Here is a 24,399-nt window from a genome sequence, read left to right on the forward strand (position 1 = left end):
TCAAAAAAGAGGCGCGAAAGTGAAGTCAGGTCAGGTGTGGGAGGAGAGGAAGAGGGTTCATGGAATGAGAAGAAGACACGTAAGCCGAGAGACATCGAAGTCATGATTTCGTGTGTGTGTTGTGTTGTGTTCTGTTTCTGTAGGAGGCAGTCAGCACCACTTGATGACGATGCTCCATTTGTCCTCTCTCTCTCTCTGTAGAGAGAGCTGCTGCTACAAAGACACGTCATAAAGCTCTTATCACAGGCTCACGTGAACACGAAAGCTCAAATTTAAATTTTCCTACCAAAAACAATTCTTGAAAATGATTATTACTGTAGTAGTAGCTTATAGCTTTGGGATATTATTTTCACTTTACTATAGGTAGGTTAATTTAAATAAAAGTAAATCACAAAACTAGTTTGTCAGAGAGAGAAGTCAGACATCAGAGTTCGCACGTGTAGAAACTTTGTTAGATATGGACCAATGCATTTGTTCAATCAAAACGACAGACCCTAAGCCTTGTCACGTGAAAGGAAACACATCTCTTCCATAACCCCTAAAACAAACAAAAACCTCTCACAAAATCCGTCTTCTGCTGCATTTTAGTTATTTTTTCGTTTGGATTTGGAAAAGGAAAAAAAAGAGATAAGTTAAAAGACAAAGAACCTAATCAAACTTCAGTTCATAAACAAAAGAAAAAACTCAATTATTTGTTTTTAAAGTATTGTCCGTTATTGAAAAATTATATGCTACTTCAATTGCTTTAAAGTTTTGACTCCTATGATTACTTCTTCTTTTTTTATCAAAAGACTCCTATGAGTACTAAAATAATTTTTTTAATACAGAATATGGTCTTTAGAAAAAGTGTTTTGATAAAATAATATATCTTGTACAATTAACTATCCAAAGGCTTAAACTACATCACTTTTCAGAGGAAACAAAGAGCCTATATATGTAATCAACTCTATTAGTAGTACTTTAGAGTATAGTAAGTTTGCATAAGATGGGCTAATGAATTTTGGACAAAAAGAAAAACAAAATCAGTCAGAGCTAAAGATAGAGTAGTTGTGTCAAGTTACTTTATTTAATGATCTCCTTGTAGCCTTGTCCTCGTGCATCATAATCACATCATAAATATGGGTTCCAATAAAACCCCAAAAGAGAGCATTTAAATACTTGTCAAATAATAGAGTGCAAAGATTAAAAAATAGATAGAGAGAGGTCTATTATCAGTACTAGGGATTACGTCAGCATCCCAATGCCTCAGGTCCAGTCAAAGAGGCGGCCCATTTTTCTTTCTTCTGCGTAAATATACAAAATTTTATTGTGAGAAAAAGCATCGAGATTGTTACGATCGAAAACAAGAACTTGAATTTGAGTTTATGTTTACCTATGGAAAGTGATTGGTATATTAATTACAGTTACTAATGAACCTTCTTCGATGATAGCACAAATTTCGTGGTATGGCACCATTAAAAAATGGTTGATTAGTAACACCATTTTCTGCATGCATCTAGACAATTTCATCTGTCAAATCTTTTATGCGATCGTTTTGAGAATAGAACTGAAACGGTTTTTTTCCTAACAATTACATCTTTTTTTTTTGTCGTTTGAATTTTATTATTAAACCAAGAACGGATACAAGTTGAAATTACATATGCCGGCGGACAATAGAAATGTCTCCAGAGTCATTAGCCCAAAAGAGGGAAGCAAAGCCCCAAAGTACAGGGAAACTGATTATAACCAAGGTGAAAAGCTAAAGCCGGCGGAACAACGAGATATCCCCAGAGACGAAAACCCAAACAAAGGAAGCATAGCCCTAATCAACAGGGAAGCAACATAGAAAAGACGAGATAACCAACATAAAAAGCTTATAAAGGAAAAGCTAAGACCAATGCACTACACTTGACCCTCTGTTCCAAAGAGAAACCCACAAGCTTTCCTATAGAAACTGTAGACGTCGGATAGCATCATGGAGACCGGTAATGAAATACGTCCGAAGTCTCCAACCGCAACACCAACAGGCAAGAAAGCAAGCTTCACCGATACCAGGAAAATAAGAACCACAACAGCCAAACCACACTAAGGCAGACGAGGAAAAAGAGACCAGCTAGGAACAAAGAAATAATCTTGAGATTCGGCTTGAGACAAGTCAAGGAAGATCAACAGCACTTACACGCGGACACTCGTCGACCCAGTTTAAGCCACCTACAGACAAAAAACTGGTAACCTCCTCGCAAGAGAAGAACAGGAGATCGTTCCACTGCGACGCCTAGAACCCAACTTCAAACCACAAAGTAGCCAAAGGGAGGGCTAGTAGATGACTCCGCAACAAAACACCATCCCAAAGACAAGCACAAACCAAAACCAAGCCAACACCAGAACCACGAAATGCCAAGAGAGCCCAAAAGAGCAGAAGAGCAAAGGTCACAAAGCCAAACCCAAAATCAGCTCACACCACAAACTTCACAAATCAAGCACAAACCCTCGGTTTATGCCACACAAACACCAACACCAACAAAGCCTTATCGAAAACACAATCCAAACAAATGATAGACGAGAGAGAACAAATACCCGACCAATAGACGAAACGTGCCCGTCTCCTAGAATCCACCAGCCACAGGACCACCACCAAAACTGAACCACAACCTCGACAAACCCGCAGACCAAACGGACCCGTCACAGACCAAAACCAATCCTCAACACCGATGGCTTCCCCTCCTTCAATCGTCTATCACCGCATATAGGATTTTGCTGACAAAAACGCAACAACACCGAAAGCAACAGATCTAAACCAAGCAATCCAAAGTAAAACGAAGGAGATGAAGCAAAGAACTCGACATAGGAAGCAACGAAAACTCCGTCACCCACCAACCACCGAATCCCTCATCAACCAAAATCCACCTTTGAAATTACCCTTGAAACAAAAGAAAACGCAAACTAACAACCAAACTAAAAACAAGACAAAGATCTACACCCTCCCACAGCTCCGGCGAGAAGCCCGGCCGCCGGGGAGGTCTAATCGGAGAAATTGAAGGATGGGCGGCGGCTAGGGTATTTGTCGAGAGAGAAAAGGAAAAAAGGGGACCAGAACCTTAGAAAAGTAGTCTATATATTAGAAAAGTATTCATGCTAACGATTACGTCTAACAGAACATTTTTCTTTATGCACAAAACTAAAAAGGGTGAGTTAGCTCAGAGGTAAAAACAGAGATGCAAATTAGCGCAGAGGTAAATGACTGCTTTGTCTCCAAACATTGGAAAAATAGCTTCACTTCTCGCCCTCACATTCGTAATAATAACGAAAAAACCAGTGGTTTACATATCCATGCGAGTGGGATAACATTGTTGTCTTTTTTTGGCAAAAAAGGACGAAGCGACGTCTCTGTTTCGGACGTGATGGTTACACGGCGACAGAAGAAAGGAAGAACATTAATTATTGTGTTTTTATCAAATTGAGAAAATTTTAGCACTCTACAAATATATATTATACGATTTTAATATTTGTAAACATCTAAACACATATATGGATCAATGTATACATGTAAATATATATATATATATATAGAAAACATTATAAATATTTGTATACATGTAAACATGTACATTAAGCATTATTAACATTTGTATACATATAAACACATATATATATATACATATATATAGCGTTATTAATATTTGTATACATGTAAACACATATATAGAGCGTATTAACATTTATGTACTTGCTTCAAACATAATTACAACCATTGTAACCCAAACTATTGCACAGAGCAAGTGTAATAGTGCATCGTAATTAGACACTTAAATATCATAAGTTTCGTCGGATTTTCGATTGATTTTCACCGATTTTCATCGAGTTGTCACCGGATCTATACCGTATTTTGTCGAATTGGCACTGACTCTTACCGGATTCGATCGATTTGTCACTGGATCTTTATCATATTTTGTCAAATTTTTACCGGAACTTATATAGATTCATCATACTGAAATTAAAGTACGGATTGTCTCTATATATCTTTAACCAATTTTTCTTTGTTCGAAAATAATCGAGAAGATAGCTTCGAATTATTTATAGTCTTACAAAATAAATATATGTTAATCGGATATTATGACCAAAGAAACAAATATATAAATAAATCTACATATTTTGTTGGATATCTACAACATATTGATAATGAACATAAAAGAAAAGTCAGAAACTAAGCGAATGAGGTTAAAATCGGAAAAATAGTAGGCTAATGTTACCATTGTTTTGGTCCCGACAAGAATTTACCAAAAACTAATTATGATCCAGATCTTTACTTTCCACCTAATTATCTCAACTAAAAAATGGTAGATAAAAGAACAGTATTAGCATCAAAATCAAAAGAATTAGTCCATTCTCTTTTTGTCATACAATTAGTCCATTCAATTTTTCACTTTATTTTTCATTCATTTCTAAAATCGTCAAAACAAAATATTTTGGTGTCGACCACCCACGTGTAACAATCTCTCAACATACCACAGTCACATCACCCAACAGCAAAAGATCGAACGGTGCTTGATTCTTTGCAAACCCCAGAGAAAACCTCGATTCTAGAAATCAAACACTATTCAGTTTTGTTTTACTATTTAACTCGACATATATATATTACGTATAGGAAACCAAAAAAAGAAAAAAAAAAAAAAAAAAGATAATCGTCAAAGAAGCCGAGGATTACGGGTGTTCTCAAGCGGCCCTACAAACACACCTCCTCTTCCTCTTTAAACTCACTCTCTTTCTCTCTCTTTTGGGTCAAACAAGTCAACAAAGCAAAACCTCTTTCTTCTCTTCTCCTTTCACTCTCTCTAGATTCTCTCGTTTCCTCTGAGATTGTAACAATGGCGTCTACGACGTGTGCAAGAGAGGTGCATTACAGAGGAGTAAGAAAGAGACCATGGGGTCGTTACGCTGCTGAGATAAGAGATCCTTGGAAGAAAACTAGGGTTTGGTTAGGCACTTTCGACACTCCCGAAGAAGCCGCTCTTGCTTACGACGGCGCTGCTCGTTTCCTCCGTGGTATCAAAGCCAAAACTAACTTCCCTTCTCCTCTCTCTCTGGACCTCAACCACCTCCCTTCCCCTCCCTCCGCCGCCGCAAATAACCAACACCAACAGCTCTGGTTCGCCGCGCCTCCTCCTCCTCCTCCTCCTCCAATCTCCGACCACCATCACCAACGGATTTTTCTCCGAACCGGTGTGCTAAACGACAAAACTTCAGATTACTCCTCTACCGAAGCGCCGCTTTACTTCACCTCCTCGCCTAACGCAGCCACGTCGTCGCCTGGTTATCAAGTGGTTGGGTTTCCGATGATGAGTTCGTCTCCATCCCCTGTTACGGTGAGACGTGGGCTAGCCATTGACCTCAACGAGCCTCCGCCGCTTTGGCTGTGAAACAAACGATAAAGATGGATGTAGCGGCGCCGTTTTCCGGACTTTTCTACACGGCGCCGTTTGAGACCACTTTCGGTGGAACTACTTTAACTAGTTTCTTTTTTAGCAAATATCTTTTTGTTAGAGTTAGTAGACTTGTTTTTAAATTTAATCCTTCTTTTGTTCGTTATGTAAGAGTTGGATATCGATTGTTGTTATGAGAGATCCATGTTGCGGAAATAACAAGAAACTTCTTAATTAGCAACAAAAACTTAACAACGTTTGAACATGGATCTAATGATGTTTGTGGATTGTGTTACGACCGTCGCTTATGTCGGTTTCGAGGGGGTTTTGAAATCTTATCGTATTCCATGGCGTGTCGTGAAGTACGGACTGACTTTGTGCAGCTCTTTGCTTTGCTAGCTAGTGTCCTGTTTGACTCACGCGCCTCTCTCTATAAACACGACAAAAGACTGAGAAAAGAAGGAAACAAACAAAAGAGATAGAGACTAGTGAGAGACATAAATACAGAGTAAGCGTGTGAGTTTGGACTGGCTTATTCACTTACGGACAAGATATGTGAATTATGAGTTTGAGTTTCTAAATAGTTTCTTTTATTTATTTTGTAAATTTTTCAACAAAAGTATTCTGATAAGTTTAGAGGAAGTTTAATTATTCTATATAATTTCTCTGCTCATGTTCACCAATCTTATAAAAATGTATGTATATATATATTATTTTTTAGCGGTCCTATATACAGTAGATATAAATCAGATTCACATAATAAAATATCTTTGTTATTAATAGCACACGGCTAAACTTGGAAAAATAGGTTAAAAAAACTCTTACTTTTTCTAAAAATATATAAAAAAATTCAAACTTTTTTTATGGATTTTTAAACCTCACATTTATATAAATGGTAAAATAAATCCTACTATTAATAAACTAATTTTTATAAACAAATCATTATATGAAAACATAAATAAATATAAACAATTTAATTTAGGATTTTTTTTCTAAAATTCAAGTTTACAATATTTTTCTAAATTGAAATTTTGTAAGGCATAGTGTAAAAAGGTTTATTAATAAAGTTTATTTGGTTGTGTTACAAAAAATCATCAACGTGAACCAAACAAAATTTGTTATGAGTGATATATAAATTCTTATGCTAATCTGAATATGTATTCATGTTAATAAAGGTTTATTCGGTCTAATCACACAAATTTACTACCGTGAAACCAAATTAGATTTTATAATACTACGTAAAGTATATGAATTTCCACATTAAAATATTTTAATCTGACCAAATAAACTATATAAATATTTATTAACAGCTAACATTTATATATATATATATATATAAATTATGATATATTAAAATATAATATAAATTATATTTAACTAATTATTATTTAACTATATTTTTATCCTAAATTGAACCTCCAACTGAATATGAATTTTGTTATAATTTTGACTATTTCCTAAATCAAAACTTGAAAAACTCAAACAAACCAAAAAAATCAAATGCGCTATCCTGTAAGTTTTTGTAGTTTATATAACATAACTTTTAATAGTAACAAAATGTGATTTGTTTAATCTCAACTACATGGTGAATGAACTTTTATATCGCAAAAACCTTAATTTTAGAAGAAAAAGAATCGAAAACTCAAATTTGAAAAAAAAAAATCATAAATAAATTAATTTTGTTTGTTACTGTTTTAATATAACAAAAATTAAAGTTGAGTTTACTAGTAATAGGGTTTATTTTACCATTAATGAAAAAGTGAGAGTTTAAAAACCCACAAAGAAATTTGAAATTTTTTTATATGTTTTTAAAAAATGTGAGAGTTTTTCTACCCATTTTTCTTGTGTCTTTTCAAATTTAAATAGCACAAAATTCAGTAATAAATGAATCATGTTTGCTTCAGTTTTTTTTTTTGGTAAGGATCATGTTTGCTTCAGTAGTGCGAATCAATCTAATTTATCTCAAAAATCATAAGAAGTCTATATATCTCATTTTAAAATTAATTAAATATAGGAGATCTCATGTAGCGAAATCAAACTTTTCATGCAAATTGTGATGATTTTATGTTTATGTTTTACATGTGATTTAGAATCGAATTCGTGTAGTTGTATGAGACTATATATAACATTTTGTCACAGAACTGTTACATATGTTAGTCATCTGTAATATTGTAATAAATATATATATATATATATTGTAATAAAATACCAATTTTTATAGTCTTATTGCAAATTGTTTTAGCGTAACCATTTAATAAGCATAAAAAAAAAATTATTTGATAAGCAATTTGTAATCTAACTCATGTAGTTATTTATACCGAGAGAGGAGACAGAAAGAGTTAGCGAGAAATTTTATAATTAAATAAGTATTTATAGACTAACCAAATTTTCGGTCGTACTATAAATAAGTATTTAAACAAATGCTCGCTATGACGAACCTCTGCATGTGTTTCTGCGGTGACATGGAATTAACCAAATTTCCCTTTTGGCTCTTGCGGAGACCCCACGCGCCGTCGCATGACATCGCTTGTGTTGTGAAAAATCATTTTGGGTTACTACTTTACATTATTGTATGGGCTTAAATGTTTAATTATTTGACAAAACTAAAAGGTATATTGTAATTAACAATTTAGTGCTGTTTTACTTGAAAGTGTGGCGGCAGTGGCCGACCATCATTTTTGAGGTTTTTAATCAATGTAATGCCTTTTTTCGTGTATAAAATGGTTCGAGGATATGTCCAAAAAGGAGTCCCAACAAAAACAATCCGCGGTTTTGGAAAATTTGGTTTCTGGTTTATAATTTCTGAGTGTTAACTTTTTGTTTTATGTGAATATATTGTGCGCCTGTTTTAATTTAACCCATGAATTTAGGTCATCCGCCTAATCTCTTCATAAATCATTCATTTAGCTCAAAAAAATTCAATAGGAATTAATATTCAGTTTTATGTATCCCATTTGATTTCTTCATGTCCGAAAACCAACAAATTCGAAATGAATGATTTTTGAGATCTGATATATTACTGATAGGCTAAAAGAATAAAGATTATTCCTGTCAAAATTTTCTATAAGCTAATTGAAATCTCGTTATATAATTGAAAGACCATGGACATTGTTGACTTGCCAGTATTAATCTTTTTTTTTTTATGGGCCAAAAGAATTGATGGGCTGTTTTAGCAATCAAGGTCCAAGATCAGTTTGTGCTAACGTTGATACTTGATACAATTATGCAAAAAAAAAAATTCATTGTCTGAAAATGATATCGAGCAAGTGACCTATACACAATACACATGGACTATTCATCTAACATTTTCCCATTATTCATCCGACTTTCACATGTATGTTCACTTTTCAAATCAATGACAAAAAAAGTTCTGTCCTATAAATTTATCTCTTCTTTATTCACTTTCTTTGTTCACTGATATAGTTTAAGTGACCATGGAAAATTGATACGACCGTACATTTCCAATTTCTTATATAGGAAAGAATGAAAATTATATTTTATATAATAAGTATGGTTTTCAAAATTAATAACTCATATGATCGTGACACGTGACAAATCTATCTATCTTAGATTTTGACACGTGTAAAACAAAAAATTTCATTTTAAAATAAAAACTAAGATAATTGAAAATAATTACAAATTTAAATAATTTAAAAAATATAAAAGATAATTATAAGAATAATTATAAATAATTCATATTTATATAAAAAAAAATTTTAAAAATGTCAAAAGATAATAATAAGGAAATTATACGTTTTTTATATTCCAATTAAACAAGAAAAAAAATCAGGCAAATTTATTAAAAAGGAAACATATGTTATTATATATTAATTTAAAATTTGATATTATTTATCTTAATTTCTTTTCCAATTAGAAATATGTGATGATTCAATTAAACTAATGAGATCAATTTTTTTTCTTTTTTGTAATATTTTTATACTTAACTGTTTTTTTTTTGCCCTCAATTATGATTGTTGTGTAGTTAGATTGTTTATTTCAATTTTTTCATATTTAAATTATCAAAGATTCACATATCATCGTGTTTATAATTTTTTGATTTTTAGTTTAACTGTTGTATCTTTAAATTCTTTATTTTGGTTTCTATGTTCAGTTTAAATTATATAAGATTTACAATATATCATAGTTCTACTGATTTAAGATAGCGACATGTGTCATGATTTAAATTACAAATTTACATTATTTATGTCAATATAATTTTCTAATTAGAAATATGTGATGATTTTAAGTAAATTTTTATATTGTTTTATTTGAAATTTTTGAATATGTAAGAAACATATATGCTTCTTTTTTGTTTTTGATATTTTGAATTTAATTATACTATTTCAGAATTGTTTATTTTAATTTATATATTCATATTTGAATTACATAAGATTCATATATCATCGTGCTTATAATTTTTTAAATTTATCAATTTTTATTGATTGATCATAAAATTATTGCAATCGAGTATATAAGAACTAAACCCGAAACGTTAGCTTTGAAGGCTAATTTAGTCAATTTATCATTTTTATATTTTTAACGTGTCTAATTAAACATCAACTTTATGATGAATATTTTTAATTTTTGTTTTTCATATAAGTATATCATTAATTAGTGTTATGTGATATATCTTTCATTCGAAATAATTTTGATTTAATAATTTTAGTGGTTAAAGAAACAATGCAACAATGAAAAAGTAAATATTGTTTTTACTTTTGAAAAAAAATTTCTACTTACTATGTTAATTAATTTTTTGTTAGATTTGATTTTAATTTTTAAAAAATAAACCCGTCCATCGGACGGATCCTTATCTAGTATGTATATATATATATGACCACATAAGTAGCGATATACAAAATTCATCTTAGTTAAGAAAAAAAAATACAATAGATCTGAATTCTGGTGGATTTAGTTTTAGCTGAAAAACTTTGTGGTCTACAATAGTAAACCCAATAAAGTATAAAACAATTTAGATAGATTTGTTTTTATAATAGCAGGTTTAACATAAATGCCACCTTCCATAACAACAAGAAACAATGCAACAGAAAAATAACTTAGCAATTCTGTGTTTGACCAATAACCGCATTATCCTAATAAAAGTATTTTCTCCATTAATCTTTTTTGTCAAAAAAGTAATTAAGAATTCTACTATGTATTTCCTCAAATCCAATTGGATATGGATAAAAATCATAAGATCAACAACCATATATATATATATATATGTATGTGTGTGTTCATCAGAGAGATCAATGCCAAAACAAGGTATTATTTTAGTTGATCAGAATTATAATTAATGGTTACAAAAAAAATCAGCAGATTGGAACAAAACACGATCTCAACACTAAAAATTCTTTTAAATTCTGCTGATGACAAAAATTGGCACCACTTACATAAACTTAAAATTAAAAGCTTCTACTTTGATGATAAAATAATACTCAATTCAGAAACATTTAATTATATCTAATAATCATAATTAAATATTAGTTCTCAGTTGGAGGAGGAAAATTAAGATCCAAGTCCAAAACCACACGTCGTCCTTCATAGCTAAGATCCATCACCACCGACGACGATTCCGATTCACTCCTTTCATCAACCACCATCATCCCAGCCTTAACCTGAATCTTAGGAAAAGGGAATCTCGAACTAACAGACTCAGATCCGAGGTTGATAGCCGGAATCGATGATTCAACGGTGCTGCTCTGGCTCAGGCTCTGGCTCTGGCTCAAACTCAAGCACTGGTTGATGTTGTAATAAGGGAAATTGGTTTTGGCTTTAGCTCCACGAAACTCAATAGCACGTTTGTCGTAGGCACGAGCCGCTGCTTCAGGAGTGTCGAAAGTACCGAGCCAGACTCGTGACTTCTTGAAAGGATCTCTGATCTCGGCTGCGTAACGTCCCCATGGTCTCTTCCTCACTCCTCTGTAACGGACTCCGTTACCGTCGTTGGTTTTGACTGCCGCCGTTTTAACTGTCGGCGTCATGACAACAACAAAAAACAAAAATTGTTTATGTAAGAAAGAAAAGATGAGGAAGTTTGAGAGTTTGTTAATGTGAAGAAGTTGTGAGGAAAGAGAGAAATATTTATAACAAATGTTAGTCAACCGCGGTTTTGACTTTAAGGGGCGGCCGAGTGGCAGTTTTGGTAATTATATCCATATTACGTGGCATCTGCTTTTTGTCTCCACGAAAGAGGAAAGTGAGAGTGAAGAAGCTTTTTTTTTTTTTTCTTATTATTAAAAGACTTTTTATCTTTTTAGTGGTTTATTTTCTTAAATGTTATTTTTTCTTCTTTTCATATTAAAGTTTTTTTCTTGAATTGTTTATGATTTAATTGATTTTATTTGGATTACTATATATTGCGTGTGGTGAGGAGCCCACGCGCTTACTAGGCACGTGTCGATTTTTATTGTCTGCTACTTCTGCTTGTATTGATCAGCAAATTGTAAACAGACACGATGTGTGACAAATGATTATAGATCTTTTCTTTATGGTTCATTTGTGATATCTGTTTAATTAAAGAAAATGTAATTTAATTTGTTACTAAAAACCGAGATTTAGTATGTTGTTGTCATCTTTATTTTTTAGAGGAAAGGGTAAAAATAGTTACTACTGAATTTATATATATGGGTCTACCGTTTTAATTTTAGCCAGGCTTTGGATGGAAACAATTTATATTTTGAGTTTTTTTGTATATTGATTGTCATATTTTATTTTATTTTGTTTTGGAAAATATAATTCCAGAGTGTTTTTCTTATTTATTCTTGTTTTCTTATTGAAATAATAAAGAAATAAGAAAACAACTTTCAATTGACTTATGGGAACGAAAACTCGTTTGGATTGATAAGAAAATGATTTTTTTTAATTAAATTAATGATTTATGAATTTTTATTTAAAATAATTATTACTATCGATGATTCGTTAATGAAATTTTGAAATTATAAATAATATTTCTGAAAGAAATAAAAAGTATATTATTCATGTAGTTAATAATTCTTTTTTCGATCTAGTTGTTAAAAATAGACAATTTTCATTTTTCAAGTGTATGATTTGATACAAAATTAAATCAATTGCTTATTTTCAAAAAGAAACCTTCCTACTGTAATTATAAATGTCATACTTTTATCAACATATTAATTATTTCAAACAATTTTTATACTAAAATACAAATATAAGTAAAGATATGGAGAGTTGCATACCAAATTTTCTCTAAATATATAAATTAACAAACTTACAACATGTGTTATTTAATTATCAACTGAGAAATAATAATTATTAAATGAAATTATATAATTTTAGTATTAAAAATTTAACATATTACTGACTAGTAAAGAAAAGAAATATACAATTATTTATTTTCCAAATTCTTGATAGTTGCTGAGCTGTCACGAGAGAAAATATTTCAAATATTAATACAATCATATATTTTTACAACATATTTATTAATTGATATGTTAACACTATATATAACACACTAAATATAAATCTAATAATTTAAAATTTTATAACTATATTAATAAGCTCCAAATAAAATAATATTGTTACATATAGTATTCTGTTATATTTAATATTTTAATAAGTTTATTTTCTATATTATAATAAAGTTTTAAGTCTTGATAATCTAATCAAATATTTAGTAACTAGCGCAACTGGTAAGAATCAATTATATGTTTACCGATAAACAACCATGATATTTGTTAATATTTCTTTTCTACTTTTATCAAATTAATTCTAAACTATTAGTATGATAAATTATTTTATTACCGTCTATCTTAGTTGTCATTTATGAATTAACTTATAAATTTCTAATACAAATTTTGAAATAGTGGCGAGTGGTGTTCTGTTTAGGTGGCGGCGGCATACCAAAGGAAAAAGACGGCGTCGTAGTTTGTAGAAATTAGAGATCAAAGGGCTTTAATATATGTAAGATGAAAGAATAATCTCTTATATTTGGTTTGAGTAACATTTGGGAGGAAAACATATAAAATGCTTTGGTTTATGTCCTATGAAAGAATCTATTATCATTCTAGATGGTATGAAAGAATTGAGTGAGATCCTACTTGAATAATAAATATACACAAACAAATCATAATATACTATATTTTAACAAGTTATATGTAAATAATTCGTGTATCAAACTGTTTAGTTCTGTTTTTCCATACTTTAGTAAACGAAGTTGAGATTAAAGATTTTTTTTAATATATTAAATGGTGAATTAAAACTTTTCATTTGGTATGCTATAACTTTTAGCTATTAGGGTTTAGAGTTTTAGCTATTTGGATGAAAAGTGTTTTAATACCATGCATGTAGAATAAAAGAATCTCTTATCATTTTAGATGGTATGACTAAATTGAGAGAAATCTTACTTCAGTAAATCTATAATATAAAAAGTATAGATATACACAAACAAATTACAATATATTCTAAAAAATTATATTTAAATAATTTTGTGTTCCAAACCGTTTAATTCTGTCTTTTAATAGTTTAGTAAACGAAGTTAAAGTTGCTTTTAGCTATGAGTTTCATATATTCAAAGGAAATTTTAATATACTAAGTGGGCTTGCAAAAAAATAGAGAAATATATAGTAACATTCAATCTTTTGCTTAACTCATTTGTTTTTTGTAGATTGAACGTCTGTGTAGAAAGTAAAAATAATAATATGTTTACATACTTTTATAACAAGAAACCACAACAATATATATATATTCAGAATCGTTTATCTTTTAAAAATATTCACCCAAATTTAAATATGTGTTTATATAGATGATTAAAAAAACAACACTCTTAAGATTTTTATAAAAAAAAAAAAAAAAAAACAAACGAAAAATTTAACTCTTTTCTTCCAAAAATAAAATAAAATAAAATCGTACCCTATATTGCAAATAGTCAAACTGGTCTCACATGCGGCTGCCCGCGGATGGCTTGACGAAGTACACATGCAGCTTTTACGCTCGATAATTGGTATAACAATGAAACCATATCTTAAAACCAAATCTATTTTTTAAAAAACAAAGAATGGGTTACTTGCTTATATATCTGTTACTTAAAAACAGACACATTTTGACAGGAGCAACATAAACAATGGACAAATTGTATAGACCATAAAACAGAAATATCGGGTTGAAACCAAAGACAGATGGCTGCAAAATTGTCGGAGAACAACCACTGATGAGAATCATATTTTACATAGTTTTTTTTTTTTGGTAGGATCATATTTTACATAGTTAATCGTAGTATATAATACTATAATACTAATACTTAATACTAATGTTTAAATATGAAAAATGGGATAATGTTACCGGTTTCCAGGATTGGCCACAGTTCAGATGCAATGCATTTGCTCCACCTTGATGTCAAAGTTTGATAGATTCTTCTCCTCACACTTTCACATTATTTAATTGCATTTTGGACTTTGAGGTGAATGGTCCATAACTACTTTGGTCTTCATAGAGTAGTATTGTCTCTTAATTAATGAGTATTAAGAATTTAAATCGAAAATCGTTCTGACTACCGGCAACTAATTTATGCAATGGTTTTCACCAAAAAAATCATCAAATATAATTGAATAGTAAACAAATAGCAAGTAACAGAGGATAAAAACTGCAAAATATAAATGGTTATAAAACAAACAATATTTCTAATAATTCTTATATTTTGAAACAAAGAAACTACAAATTTGTTTACATCAGAGTAAAAACGTTGAAATTAAACCCTATATTTTAGAACTTCTCTTTTGAAATCAAGTAACTTTAGACATTTTACTAAGTGGGTGGTGGTCTAGTGATTGTGAATTCTCAAGATCCCTAGTTCAACCCCACTTGGAAGAGATGATTGATGCCTTAAACGTGGTATTATCAACGGCTGGTCTCGGGTAACAGAGAAGACTATGGGTCAAAGAATTAATACAATTTATATCATAAAAAGCTTCATACATTTTCTTTAATCAAAATTTACAATATGATATTATAGAACAAATAAATTATGAGTTTATATAAGATTTTAATATATAGCTAAGAAATCCTATATTTTCTTTCTTGTTAAAGAGTTTGTAACTAAATAAGAAACAAAACAAAAAGAAATAATCCATCCATCGTCGATCGGATTCATTTCTTTTGGACAACTTACTATTCCGAATTAGATATGTAAGAGCATCTCCAATGGTAGACATCCATAGAGTGTCTCACCAATATAATATTAATATTTTTATGTTTAATTTATTTAGAGAAACTCACACTAAAATTCTACTTCCATTGGTGAGATATCTCTATGGGTGTCTCATCAATATAATATTTATATTTTTATATTAAATTTAATTTTTCAATAATATTTTTAAACATATCAAATTATATCTTAAATATAGTCATTCAAACAAAATAATTATATTTTTATAGAAGTAAATAATATAATGATTATTAATAATTTTAAAAACATTAATTAATAGTACTATTAATTATAAATAATATATTAAAGAGATTATTATTTTTAAAACCACAATTAAACATAAATTGAATTTTAAACAACATATAAAACCATAATAAAGATATATAAATTAAACACAAAATTGCATATAAAACCATGATAACATAAATTAAAATGCAAATAAAAACATACAAAACCAAAATAGATAATATATATTTTACTCTTCACTTGATGATGCGCCAAACTTTTGCCATATAGATTTTAATTATATATATTGGACATTTTGTAAATAATGACAAAAGATAACACATTATTTATCAAAATATCAAAATATTGACAAAAAATCAGATTATTCATCTCAGATTTATTTTCTAATATTATAGTATTTTATTAACTAAAAATATTAATTTAAACTTAACTAATATTAATAAATATATAAACTTTTGTATAATGGAACTTGATATATAGATAATTTTATTTTATGAATTGTAGAAAAATAAAAAATAAAAAAGAGTCACTTATAAACTATTTAATTGATATTATAAATCTTAGAGTAATTGAATTTAAAAAAAATTGTTAAACCAATATAAGAATGACATGTGTATGAGAGAGAGAATGTCTCAAAATATCTCAAATGAGAAACTTGTCTCAAAGTATCTCAGTTTTTTTGATTAAAAAATTATTTTTTATTTATTTTTGATTTATTTTTATTATGGGTGTCTTCATGAGACACCATTGATGGAAGTGCTCTAATAACGTCTTACGCGCTCAATGTTTTTTTAATCATAACAGTGGAATATAATACTAATACAAGGTTAACGGTTCAGATTGGATACAAAACAGTGGTTTGATGCATGAATGAAACTCACATGTGTTATAAAGTATCTTTACAAATTAAAATCATAATTATGGCCAATTAAATTATTGAACTTGCCGGGAAAATTAACAAAGGAGAAGACTTCGGATATTTTGGTGTGGTCAAGATGGGGACATTGGAGACATTTGGATCAAAGCGTGTCCGTCGTTGACTAATTAATCACATATATTCGGTACGGATCATATGGTTAACTAAAATAAATCATTTAAAACACATGTTATATTAATATAATGAATCATGAAACTAAATTTAAGTCTATTACATATTATGTATCTTTCAAATAGATGATGACAAAAAGGAAAAAAATAATTCGCCTAGATCATTACTACTTACTAGAATCGAGTCTTGACCACTACTGGGCCTTGCCATACTACTGGGCCTTTATCTATTTTTGAGAATTAATAGCCAACTGATTTCGTTTCCTAGTGTATAAACAACAAAGTACATGCAAACCTCATGATCTTTTTCATCCATAAGACGTGATAAACATAAACAACTATTGAATCCTCAAATGCCTTATCTTAATTACATTATACGTTTGATATAAAACAAGCTAGTTTCATAATTACACAAAAACATTAATTCAACAAGATATGAGCTGTAATCCTTTATGTAATCTGTTTTTAAATAGCTCAAAATAGGTAGGAGCATCATGCAGATCGTAAGAGTTTTAATGATAATGCGTCTTCATGTTTCTAGCATGTCTATGGTTCTCATAACTACCTTCATGATTATCGTCATTATCTCCACCGTAATGGCAAGACCCTCTATCTCTACGAACAAATTTCAATCTCAAGATTTAGATCCTTCGTTTAGGGTTAAATCCAAGAGCTTTTTACCAAAGCTGTATGGCGACTACGGGTTTTGGAATCCAAGCCCGGTTTACGGAGGAGGTTTTCCTTATCCCGGGCCAGTTCCTCATGGCAGTCTAGGTCCAAAACAGAGACATAAGAAGCCGAAATGAAACCGGAAGACATGTTGGATATGTTCTTCGACTTTGCTACTTACGGGTAAAGCTTTTGATATATGTGTTGTATAAATAACGTAGTGCTAATTAAGGCTTGTATATGTACTTACTGCATACGAATAATGTCTTCGTTTGTGTATTGTAGTAGATACAAATAGTTATATATATATATACACATCTTGTTCCACTCTCTACTCTTTAGATAAACCATGTATGTGTAGTATAATCTTAAGAACATTGTCATTTATTCAGTTATGAGCAAAGATTGAGTTCAAGAAATATTTCTATTAAAAACATGGAGCATAAGAAGCTACGACTAAAATTAGCATGCATAGCATAATGTTATCTTCCTTAGCAGTTTCCGTACGTAACAGAAAATTTGAACACGAGACAAACGCTTTATAACCAAAATGTCTAGAATTTTAATCCTGTGACCACGAACGAGTTAAGAAAAAACGATGGAAGAGAGACAAATAAACCCACAAAAATTATCACAATTCTCACTAAATTATGAATTGTTCAAATAATCTTACTATATTCAAACTTATATCTAAAAAGCTACGATATCCGGTCTAACGCCGCAACTTTGTCAATCACACAGTAACATGCGACGAACAACGTGTAAACAATCAAAAATGTACATATATCAACTATAGTGTGGTTGACACCCAATTATACAAACAAAACCCATGTAGGGTTATCGGAAAAAATCTTACATGGAAATAAAATATTAAGGTCGATGATGTAACGCCTCTCTGCCTCACAGCCTTATACTATGAGAAAAGTCTACCAAAGAAAGTTTCATGTTACATGTTTTGGTATGAAGTCTACATGACATCCGCCAGATCATTATTACTTTCATTTTAGACTAATAGAAGGAGGAGAGAAGTGGAATTAACATCATTAAACTAACAAAAAATCATAAAAGATATAATTTTTTTTTAAAAAAAAAATTGTGTGAAAACTCAAAACATTAATCTTTAAAAAACAGAGGGAGTCATTCATCAGCATAACTGCCGAAGTGTCCTCTAATAAAAAAAAAAAATCAATAATCGATTTCTATAGTTTAGTTGCTGCTAAATCAACATTAAATTAGGTACTACAAATATTATTATTCCTTTTGTGACAATAAAACCATTCATGTTCACACTATATAATTTTATATCCGAAATTCAAACATAAAGCCGTGAAGTCAAAGTAATTACGTGTTGACTAAATATTTTCTTTCCTAAATTATTTCTATTTGAGCCATACACCGTTGACCACTTCAATGGCTTCGCGCTCGCCTTCTTCTTCTTCTTCACCACACAAAGCCACAATCTTTTGAATTTTCCTCTTCCCTTTCGTTTCATCACCATCATCATCATCTCTCTCTCCGATCCATGGCTTTTAACAATTTCACACGCCTCGATGCTCAATCCGCCGCCGAGAAAGCCGTTTCAGTGATCGGATTAGGTTACGATCTCTGCTCCGATGTTCGTTTCTCCGCTTGTAAAACCACACCAGACGGTTCTAGGTTAGTCGAAATCGACCCGACCCGGAACCGTGACTTAGTCTTCCCCGGTGGGATCGTCGTTAATAACGTCTCGAGCTCGATTAAGTGCGATAAAGGCGAACGTACTCGATTACGCTCCGATATACTCTCTTTTAATCAGGTTTAGTATATCTAATCATCACTGATTCGTGTTTTCTTTGTAGAAACCCTAATTTTGAGTTTGATTTTTTTTTTGTGTAGATGTCGGAGAAGTTTAATCAAGATATGTGTCTCTCCGGGAAGATTCCGTCGGGGATGTTTAATAATATGTTTGCGTTTAGTAAATGTTGGCCAAAAGATGCGAGCTCTGTGAAGAATTTAGCTTATGATGGTTGGTTCATTAGCTTGTATAGTGTTGAGCTTGTTAGGAAGCAATTGACGTTACGTGATGAAGTGAAACGTGAGGTTCCTTCTTCTTGGGACTCTGCTTCACTTGCTGGGTATGATTTGATGACTGAGATTTTTGAGTGGGTTTTTTGAAGTGTGATTTGGAGCTTATGATTGATTTTTGTTTTCTTATAGGTTTATTGAGAAATATGGTACTCATGTAGTTGTTGGAGTGACTATGGGAGGTAAAGATGTTATTCATGTGAAGCAGATGCGTAAATCCAATCACGAACCTGATGAAATTCAGAAAATGTTGAAGCATTGGGGTGATGAAAGATTTTGTGTTGATCCTGTTGAAAGTAAATCTCCTGCTTCTGTTTATTCCGGAAAGCCAAAGGTAAAGAAGAGTCTAGTTGTCGGGGTTTAGCTATCAGTCTCGTTGTATTCAAATCACAATGCAGCTTTGTCATGTTTTGATGGTTTTGCAGGAGGAGAATCTTCATCAATGGGGACTTCAACCGTTTGGTACCTCGGTTAGCTCTGCTGTTGTCACTCACACCAAGAACGAGGTCCTCTATTTCTTAGCATTGATGCACTGAGTGAGTCATATAGGTTTTTCTTTTTAAGCTTAAAGTAAACGTGTATTTTGCATCTCCAGGAGATTGTGAGGGTTTGTATCAGAAGAGGAGGTGTTGATCTGGGGCAAAGTCATGAACGATGGCTCTCAACAGTATCACAATCACCCAACGTCATATCCATGTGTTTTGTTCCTATAACTTCACTCTTGAGCGGTCTTCCAGGAACAGGATTTCTTAGTCATGCAGTGAACTTATACCTCCGATGTGAGTATTTTGTTCTTTTTTTTTTGCTTTTGTATCTTAGGTACTCAACGGTTCATTCAGGTAACAAGGTTGTGTAAAATGTTGTAGATAAGCCACCGATAGAAGAGTTGCATCAATTTCTTGAGTTTCAACTTCCACGCCAATGGGCTCCGGTGTATGGAGATCTCCCTCTTGGACTACGCCGCTCAAAACAAAGTTCTCCATCCCTTCAGTTCTCTTTGATGGGTCCAAAACTATACGTCAACACATCAAAGGTACACTTGTTTTTCACATTGTTGTAGGTGATATACCTTTGCTCAAATGAAACTTTCAATTCTTGAAAACTGTTGTGTAGGTTGATTCAGGTGAGCGACCAGTAACCGGACTACGCTTCTTCCTTGAGGGGAAGAAAGGAAATCATCTAGCAATACATTTGCAGCACCTCTCTACATGTCCTCCAAGTCTCCATCTCTCACACGATAAAACCTATGAACCCATCGATGAACCAGCTGAAAAAGGGTATTATGTACCTGTGAAATGGGAAATATTCTCACATGTTTGCACCTTCCCAGTTCAGTACAACGGAGCACGGTCTGATGACACCGCCTCAATTGTAACCAAAGCCTGGTTAGAAGTCAAAGGAATTGGTATGAGGAAAGTTCTCTTCTTGAGGCTCGATTTCTCACACGATGCTTCAGCTGTTACACGCAAATCGTGCTGGGATAATCTGTCAACAAACTCGCGCAAATCAGGTGTTTTCTCGATGATTAGTACAAGATTAAGCACGGGTTTAAGTCCAAACCCGGCAACAACGAAGCCACAGTCTAAGATTGATATAAACTCTGCAGTGTATCCTAGAGGGCCATCACCGCCTGTGAAACCAAAGCTGCTGAGTCTTGTAGACACGAAAGAGGTGATGAGAGGTCCAGAGGAACAACCTGGATATTGGGTTGTGACTGGGGCTAAACTTTGTGTCGAGGCAGGGAAGATCTCAATCAAAGCTAAATACTCTTTGCTTACTGTTATATCGGAAGATTCGCTGGTCTGAGAGTTTCATTCATTCAGTTCCGAAGGACAGGGAGGGGTGTCTATGTGGGGAACACAAGTGTAGTGTGTGTGTGTTGGATTTTTGCAGGTTTCAGTTTGTGATTAGCTTTAATCAGGTGTTTTTGGGTTGTGAACAAAATTTATTTATCTGTTGTTGTAAATGTTTCGTTGTATATGATGTTTATTTTACATAATAGTATATGTATTCGTGTAGAACAAATTTGAATGAAACTGAACCGGCTTCGTTTTTGTTCTCCTTCGGAAACTTCACTGAATCACAAAAGTATCATCGTTCCTTGTTGCTTCAGATCTTCTTCGATAACAGTGGCTTCAGAAACTATGAACTCAAACACGTCTGTCCTCTTCAATGCGAGAGAGGAGCAAAGCTGGACCAAAAAGATTCATAAAAAATTTAGTTAAAGACCAACTTCATCTTTGACAAAACCTAGTTTAAAAAGAAAGATTCGATTAAATGTGAATGAATATTTAACATTCAACTCTCAATTTTCTATGCAACTTTATAATGTTCAAGTAGTCTATTCCATTCCCCTTTCTGACTTTTTAAAAACTTTTTCAGTAATCACTTTGAAAAATTCGTAGCAAACACAATTTTTATTCAATACAAAAAAAAAAAAAAAGAGTAAAAACCCCAATATCAGCTCAATAAAAAAAAGACAAAACAAATGAGACAGAGAAAAACAAAAATAGAAGGAAAACAAAAAAGGCAACGGTCAAACAAATTGCTGACTTTTGTAAAACACTCAATATCACTTCCGCGACGCCGTTTTGTAACTACGTACAATCCCCACCGACCTCGACTTGCTCAGTCTCATCGCCGCCGTCGTCACCGGTCTTTCTTTCTCGATAAATATTCTCATTGTAACCACCACCTGATCACCAAAGCCGTCGTTTGGATCCGGTCCGACTTTCGCTCCCACTGATCTCGACCTCAGCACAAAATTCCGACGACGAAACGGCGGCGTCTCCTCCGGAACTATTCTCTCGTATACATCATCCACACACGTCACGTTCGTTACCTTCCGGTTCTTCCTGCTTCCTCCTCTCACAATCCTCACATGAATCTCTTCCTTTTCTTCCTCAACCCCGAAAACATTTTCCGATCTCTCTTCACTCCTCCGCCGCAGCCTGTTCCACGCCGGTGAAGCCTGAGATAACTTCCTCACCGTTTTCAAACACTCAACCACCTCTAACATATCAGGACGTTTCTTCGCCGTCGATCTCACACATCTCGCCGCCATCATCACCAGTTTCCGAATCACGGCGGAATAAGGACGGTTCTTAATCTTCAAATCACAAATCGCGGCGAATTCGCCGCGTTTGATTAACGGCACCGCCCAATCTACAATACACGACGGACTATAATTCAAATCAATGGCTTCTCTACCACTAATAATCTCCAACAACAATATCCCAAAGCTGAAAACATCGCTCTTAGCCGTCAAATCCGCCGGAGCTAAATACGACGGATCTAAGTACCCCAACGTTCCCGCCGGCGGAGTACATTTCAAACGCTCATCGTCAACGTTTCCGATCAACGCTAATCCAAAATCTGCTAATCTAGCGTTACCGTTACCGTCGATGAGAATGTTACACGATTTAATGTCACGGTGGATCACCGGAGTCTCCGCGGTGTGAAGAGCGTGGACAGCAATCGCGATCTGAAGCGCGTGTTTGATTCTCCGATTCCAACTGACCGGTAACGAACTACGAGAATGTAACTGATCGTGAAGCGTACCGTTAGGCATGTACTCGACGACTAACAGCTTTGTTTTTCTCCGGTGGTCAACGCAGTAACCGATTAAGTTGACCATCCAACGGTGACGAACTCTTGTAAGAATCTCGATCTCGTTGTCTACTTGACTCACGTTATTATTATAATTACCAGCGGGGGTGATTGTTGTTCTCTTGACGGCGGCGAGAAGTTTCCCGTCGTCAAGAACCGCTTTGTAAACTCTGCCGTGACTTCCTTTCCCGAGGAAGTTTCCGGCGGAGAAGCCGTTTGTAGCGACGGCGAGTTCGTCATAGTTGAAAATCCGAAGCTTAGGAGGACGACGTTTCTCCGGTTTTGATTTTCGACGAGGATTCCAGTTATAAGGATCGCAGATTGCAACGGCGGATTCGCCGTTGCAAGAGAGATAACCCATTGGAGAGATTTAGAGAGAGAGAAGGAGAAGAATGAGAATGGAGCATGATTGAAGTTTTTGAAGAAGAAGAAGAAGGGTGAGGTTACTGTTGAACAGCTTTGGTGCAAGAAAGCAAGAGAAAGGTATGGTGTGAAAACAAAAATCAAAGTTGCTTTAATTTCAAAGTTGCTCAATTATTTAATTTGCAATTAACATTTTACGTATGTGTATCTGTGCATGAGACATGAGTGAGTGTGTGTAATCATTAGTTTGATGATTTTCTTGAATTATTTCCGCCTCAATGTATTGTTGATTTGTTATAATGATACACTTTTAGAAATTAAGATTTTGCATGTATCAATTATTGGTATTTGATAGAAAGATCATCGCCGGATATGTTGGTGGCTGATTGAAAGAAGAAAACGTAACAAATTCGAATTTTCTATACTCAGGCTGGTTTTCGGGCATGTGCTAAATGTGTATACAAACTTACAACAAAAATAACCAAAAGATATTTTAACTTTTAAGCCAAGACACACATATACATTTTTGGTAATGGAAGACACACATATACATAAGATTTCTATTTTTTCTTTCTTTTATCCTCACATAAGAATTCTCTTTTCACCTGGGACCATAATCATTACTTTGTCTTTCACTAAAAATGTATTTGGCCTAAACTGTAGAATCTAGAGAGCCTCTTTGGGATGAGACCAAACGGGAACAAAGAAACATGTATTGTTTTTTTTTTTTTATGTTATATTTTTTTCTGTAAATAGAAATGTAGTGTTATCATCCAATATATAAATTTTTGCACACATTTAAGTTTAAATCCACAAAAAGTGGATCATCGAAACCGTCGTCAT

The 24,399-nt window shown here is 32.6% G+C and overlaps 5 protein-coding genes across 5 annotated transcripts; 3 read left to right on the forward strand and 2 right to left on the reverse strand.

The window, feature by feature from the left end:
- Positions 1-4,642: 4,642 nt before the first annotated feature.
- LOC9326834 (ethylene-responsive transcription factor 12) lies at positions 4,643-5,857 on the forward strand. Its single transcript, XM_002890726.2, has one exon. The coding sequence runs from the start codon at positions 4,845-4,847 to the stop codon at positions 5,394-5,396; it is 552 nt and encodes a 183-aa protein (XP_002890772.1). The 5' UTR covers positions 4,643-4,844; the 3' UTR covers positions 5,397-5,857.
- Positions 5,858-10,649: 4,792 nt separating this feature from the next.
- Positions 10,650-11,495, reverse strand: LOC9326835 (ethylene-responsive transcription factor 11). The gene has a single exon (XM_021014924.1). The coding sequence runs from the start codon at positions 11,378-11,380 to the stop codon at positions 10,880-10,882; it is 501 nt and encodes a 166-aa protein (XP_020870583.1). The 5' UTR covers positions 11,381-11,495; the 3' UTR covers positions 10,650-10,879.
- Positions 11,496-17,221: 5,726 nt separating this feature from the next.
- Positions 17,222-17,939, forward strand: LOC9329587. The gene has a single exon (XM_002890727.2). The coding sequence runs from the start codon at positions 17,346-17,348 to the stop codon at positions 17,655-17,657; it is 312 nt and encodes a 103-aa protein (XP_002890773.1). The 5' UTR covers positions 17,222-17,345; the 3' UTR covers positions 17,658-17,939.
- Positions 17,940-18,801: 862 nt separating this feature from the next.
- On the forward strand, positions 18,802-21,645 carry LOC9326836 (MACPF domain-containing protein NSL1). The gene is made up of 7 exons (XM_021011206.1): positions 18,802-19,315; positions 19,396-19,634; positions 19,717-19,918; positions 20,010-20,090; positions 20,180-20,363; positions 20,451-20,617; positions 20,698-21,645. Exons 1-7 carry the CDS (start codon positions 19,043-19,045, stop codon positions 21,388-21,390), a joined length of 1,839 nt encoding a protein of 612 aa, XP_020866865.1. The 5' UTR covers positions 18,802-19,042; the 3' UTR covers positions 21,391-21,645.
- Positions 21,646-21,881: 236 nt separating this feature from the next.
- Positions 21,882-24,226, reverse strand: LOC9326837 (serine/threonine-protein kinase-like protein At1g28390). Its single transcript, XM_002893480.2, has one exon. The coding sequence runs from the start codon at positions 23,552-23,554 to the stop codon at positions 22,157-22,159; it is 1,398 nt and encodes a 465-aa protein (XP_002893526.1). The 5' UTR covers positions 23,555-24,226; the 3' UTR covers positions 21,882-22,156.
- Between the last annotated feature and the right edge of the window lie 173 nt (positions 24,227-24,399).

The sequence above is a fragment of the Arabidopsis lyrata genome (genome assembly GCF_000004255.2).
Source record: "Arabidopsis lyrata subsp. lyrata unplaced genomic scaffold ARALYscaffold_1, whole genome shotgun sequence".
NCBI classification, from domain to species: domain Eukaryota; kingdom Viridiplantae; phylum Streptophyta; class Magnoliopsida; order Brassicales; family Brassicaceae; genus Arabidopsis; species Arabidopsis lyrata.

Bases quoted from the DNA above. Each gene is read 5' to 3' on its own strand.
- LOC9326834 (XM_002890726.2), top strand. From the start codon at position 4,845: ATGGCGTCTACGACGTGTGCAAGAGAGGTGCATTACAGAGGAGTAAGA.
- LOC9326835 (XM_021014924.1), bottom strand. From the start codon at position 11,380: ATGACGCCGACAGTTAAAACGGCGGCAGTCAAAACCAACGACGGTAAC.
- LOC9329587 (XM_002890727.2), top strand. From the start codon at position 17,346: ATGCAGATCGTAAGAGTTTTAATGATAATGCGTCTTCATGTTTCTAGC.
- LOC9326836 (XM_021011206.1), top strand. From the start codon at position 19,043: ATGGCTTTTAACAATTTCACACGCCTCGATGCTCAATCCGCCGCCGAG. The intron at 19,635-19,716 runs GTATGATTTGAT...GTTTTCTTATAG, and splicing joins GACTCTGCTTCACTTGCTGG to GTTTATTGAGAAATATGGTA. The intron at 20,091-20,179 runs GTCCTCTATTTC...TTGCATCTCCAG, and splicing joins TCACTCACACCAAGAACGAG to GAGATTGTGAGGGTTTGTAT.
- LOC9326837 (XM_002893480.2), bottom strand. From the start codon at position 23,554: ATGGGTTATCTCTCTTGCAACGGCGAATCCGCCGTTGCAATCTGCGAT.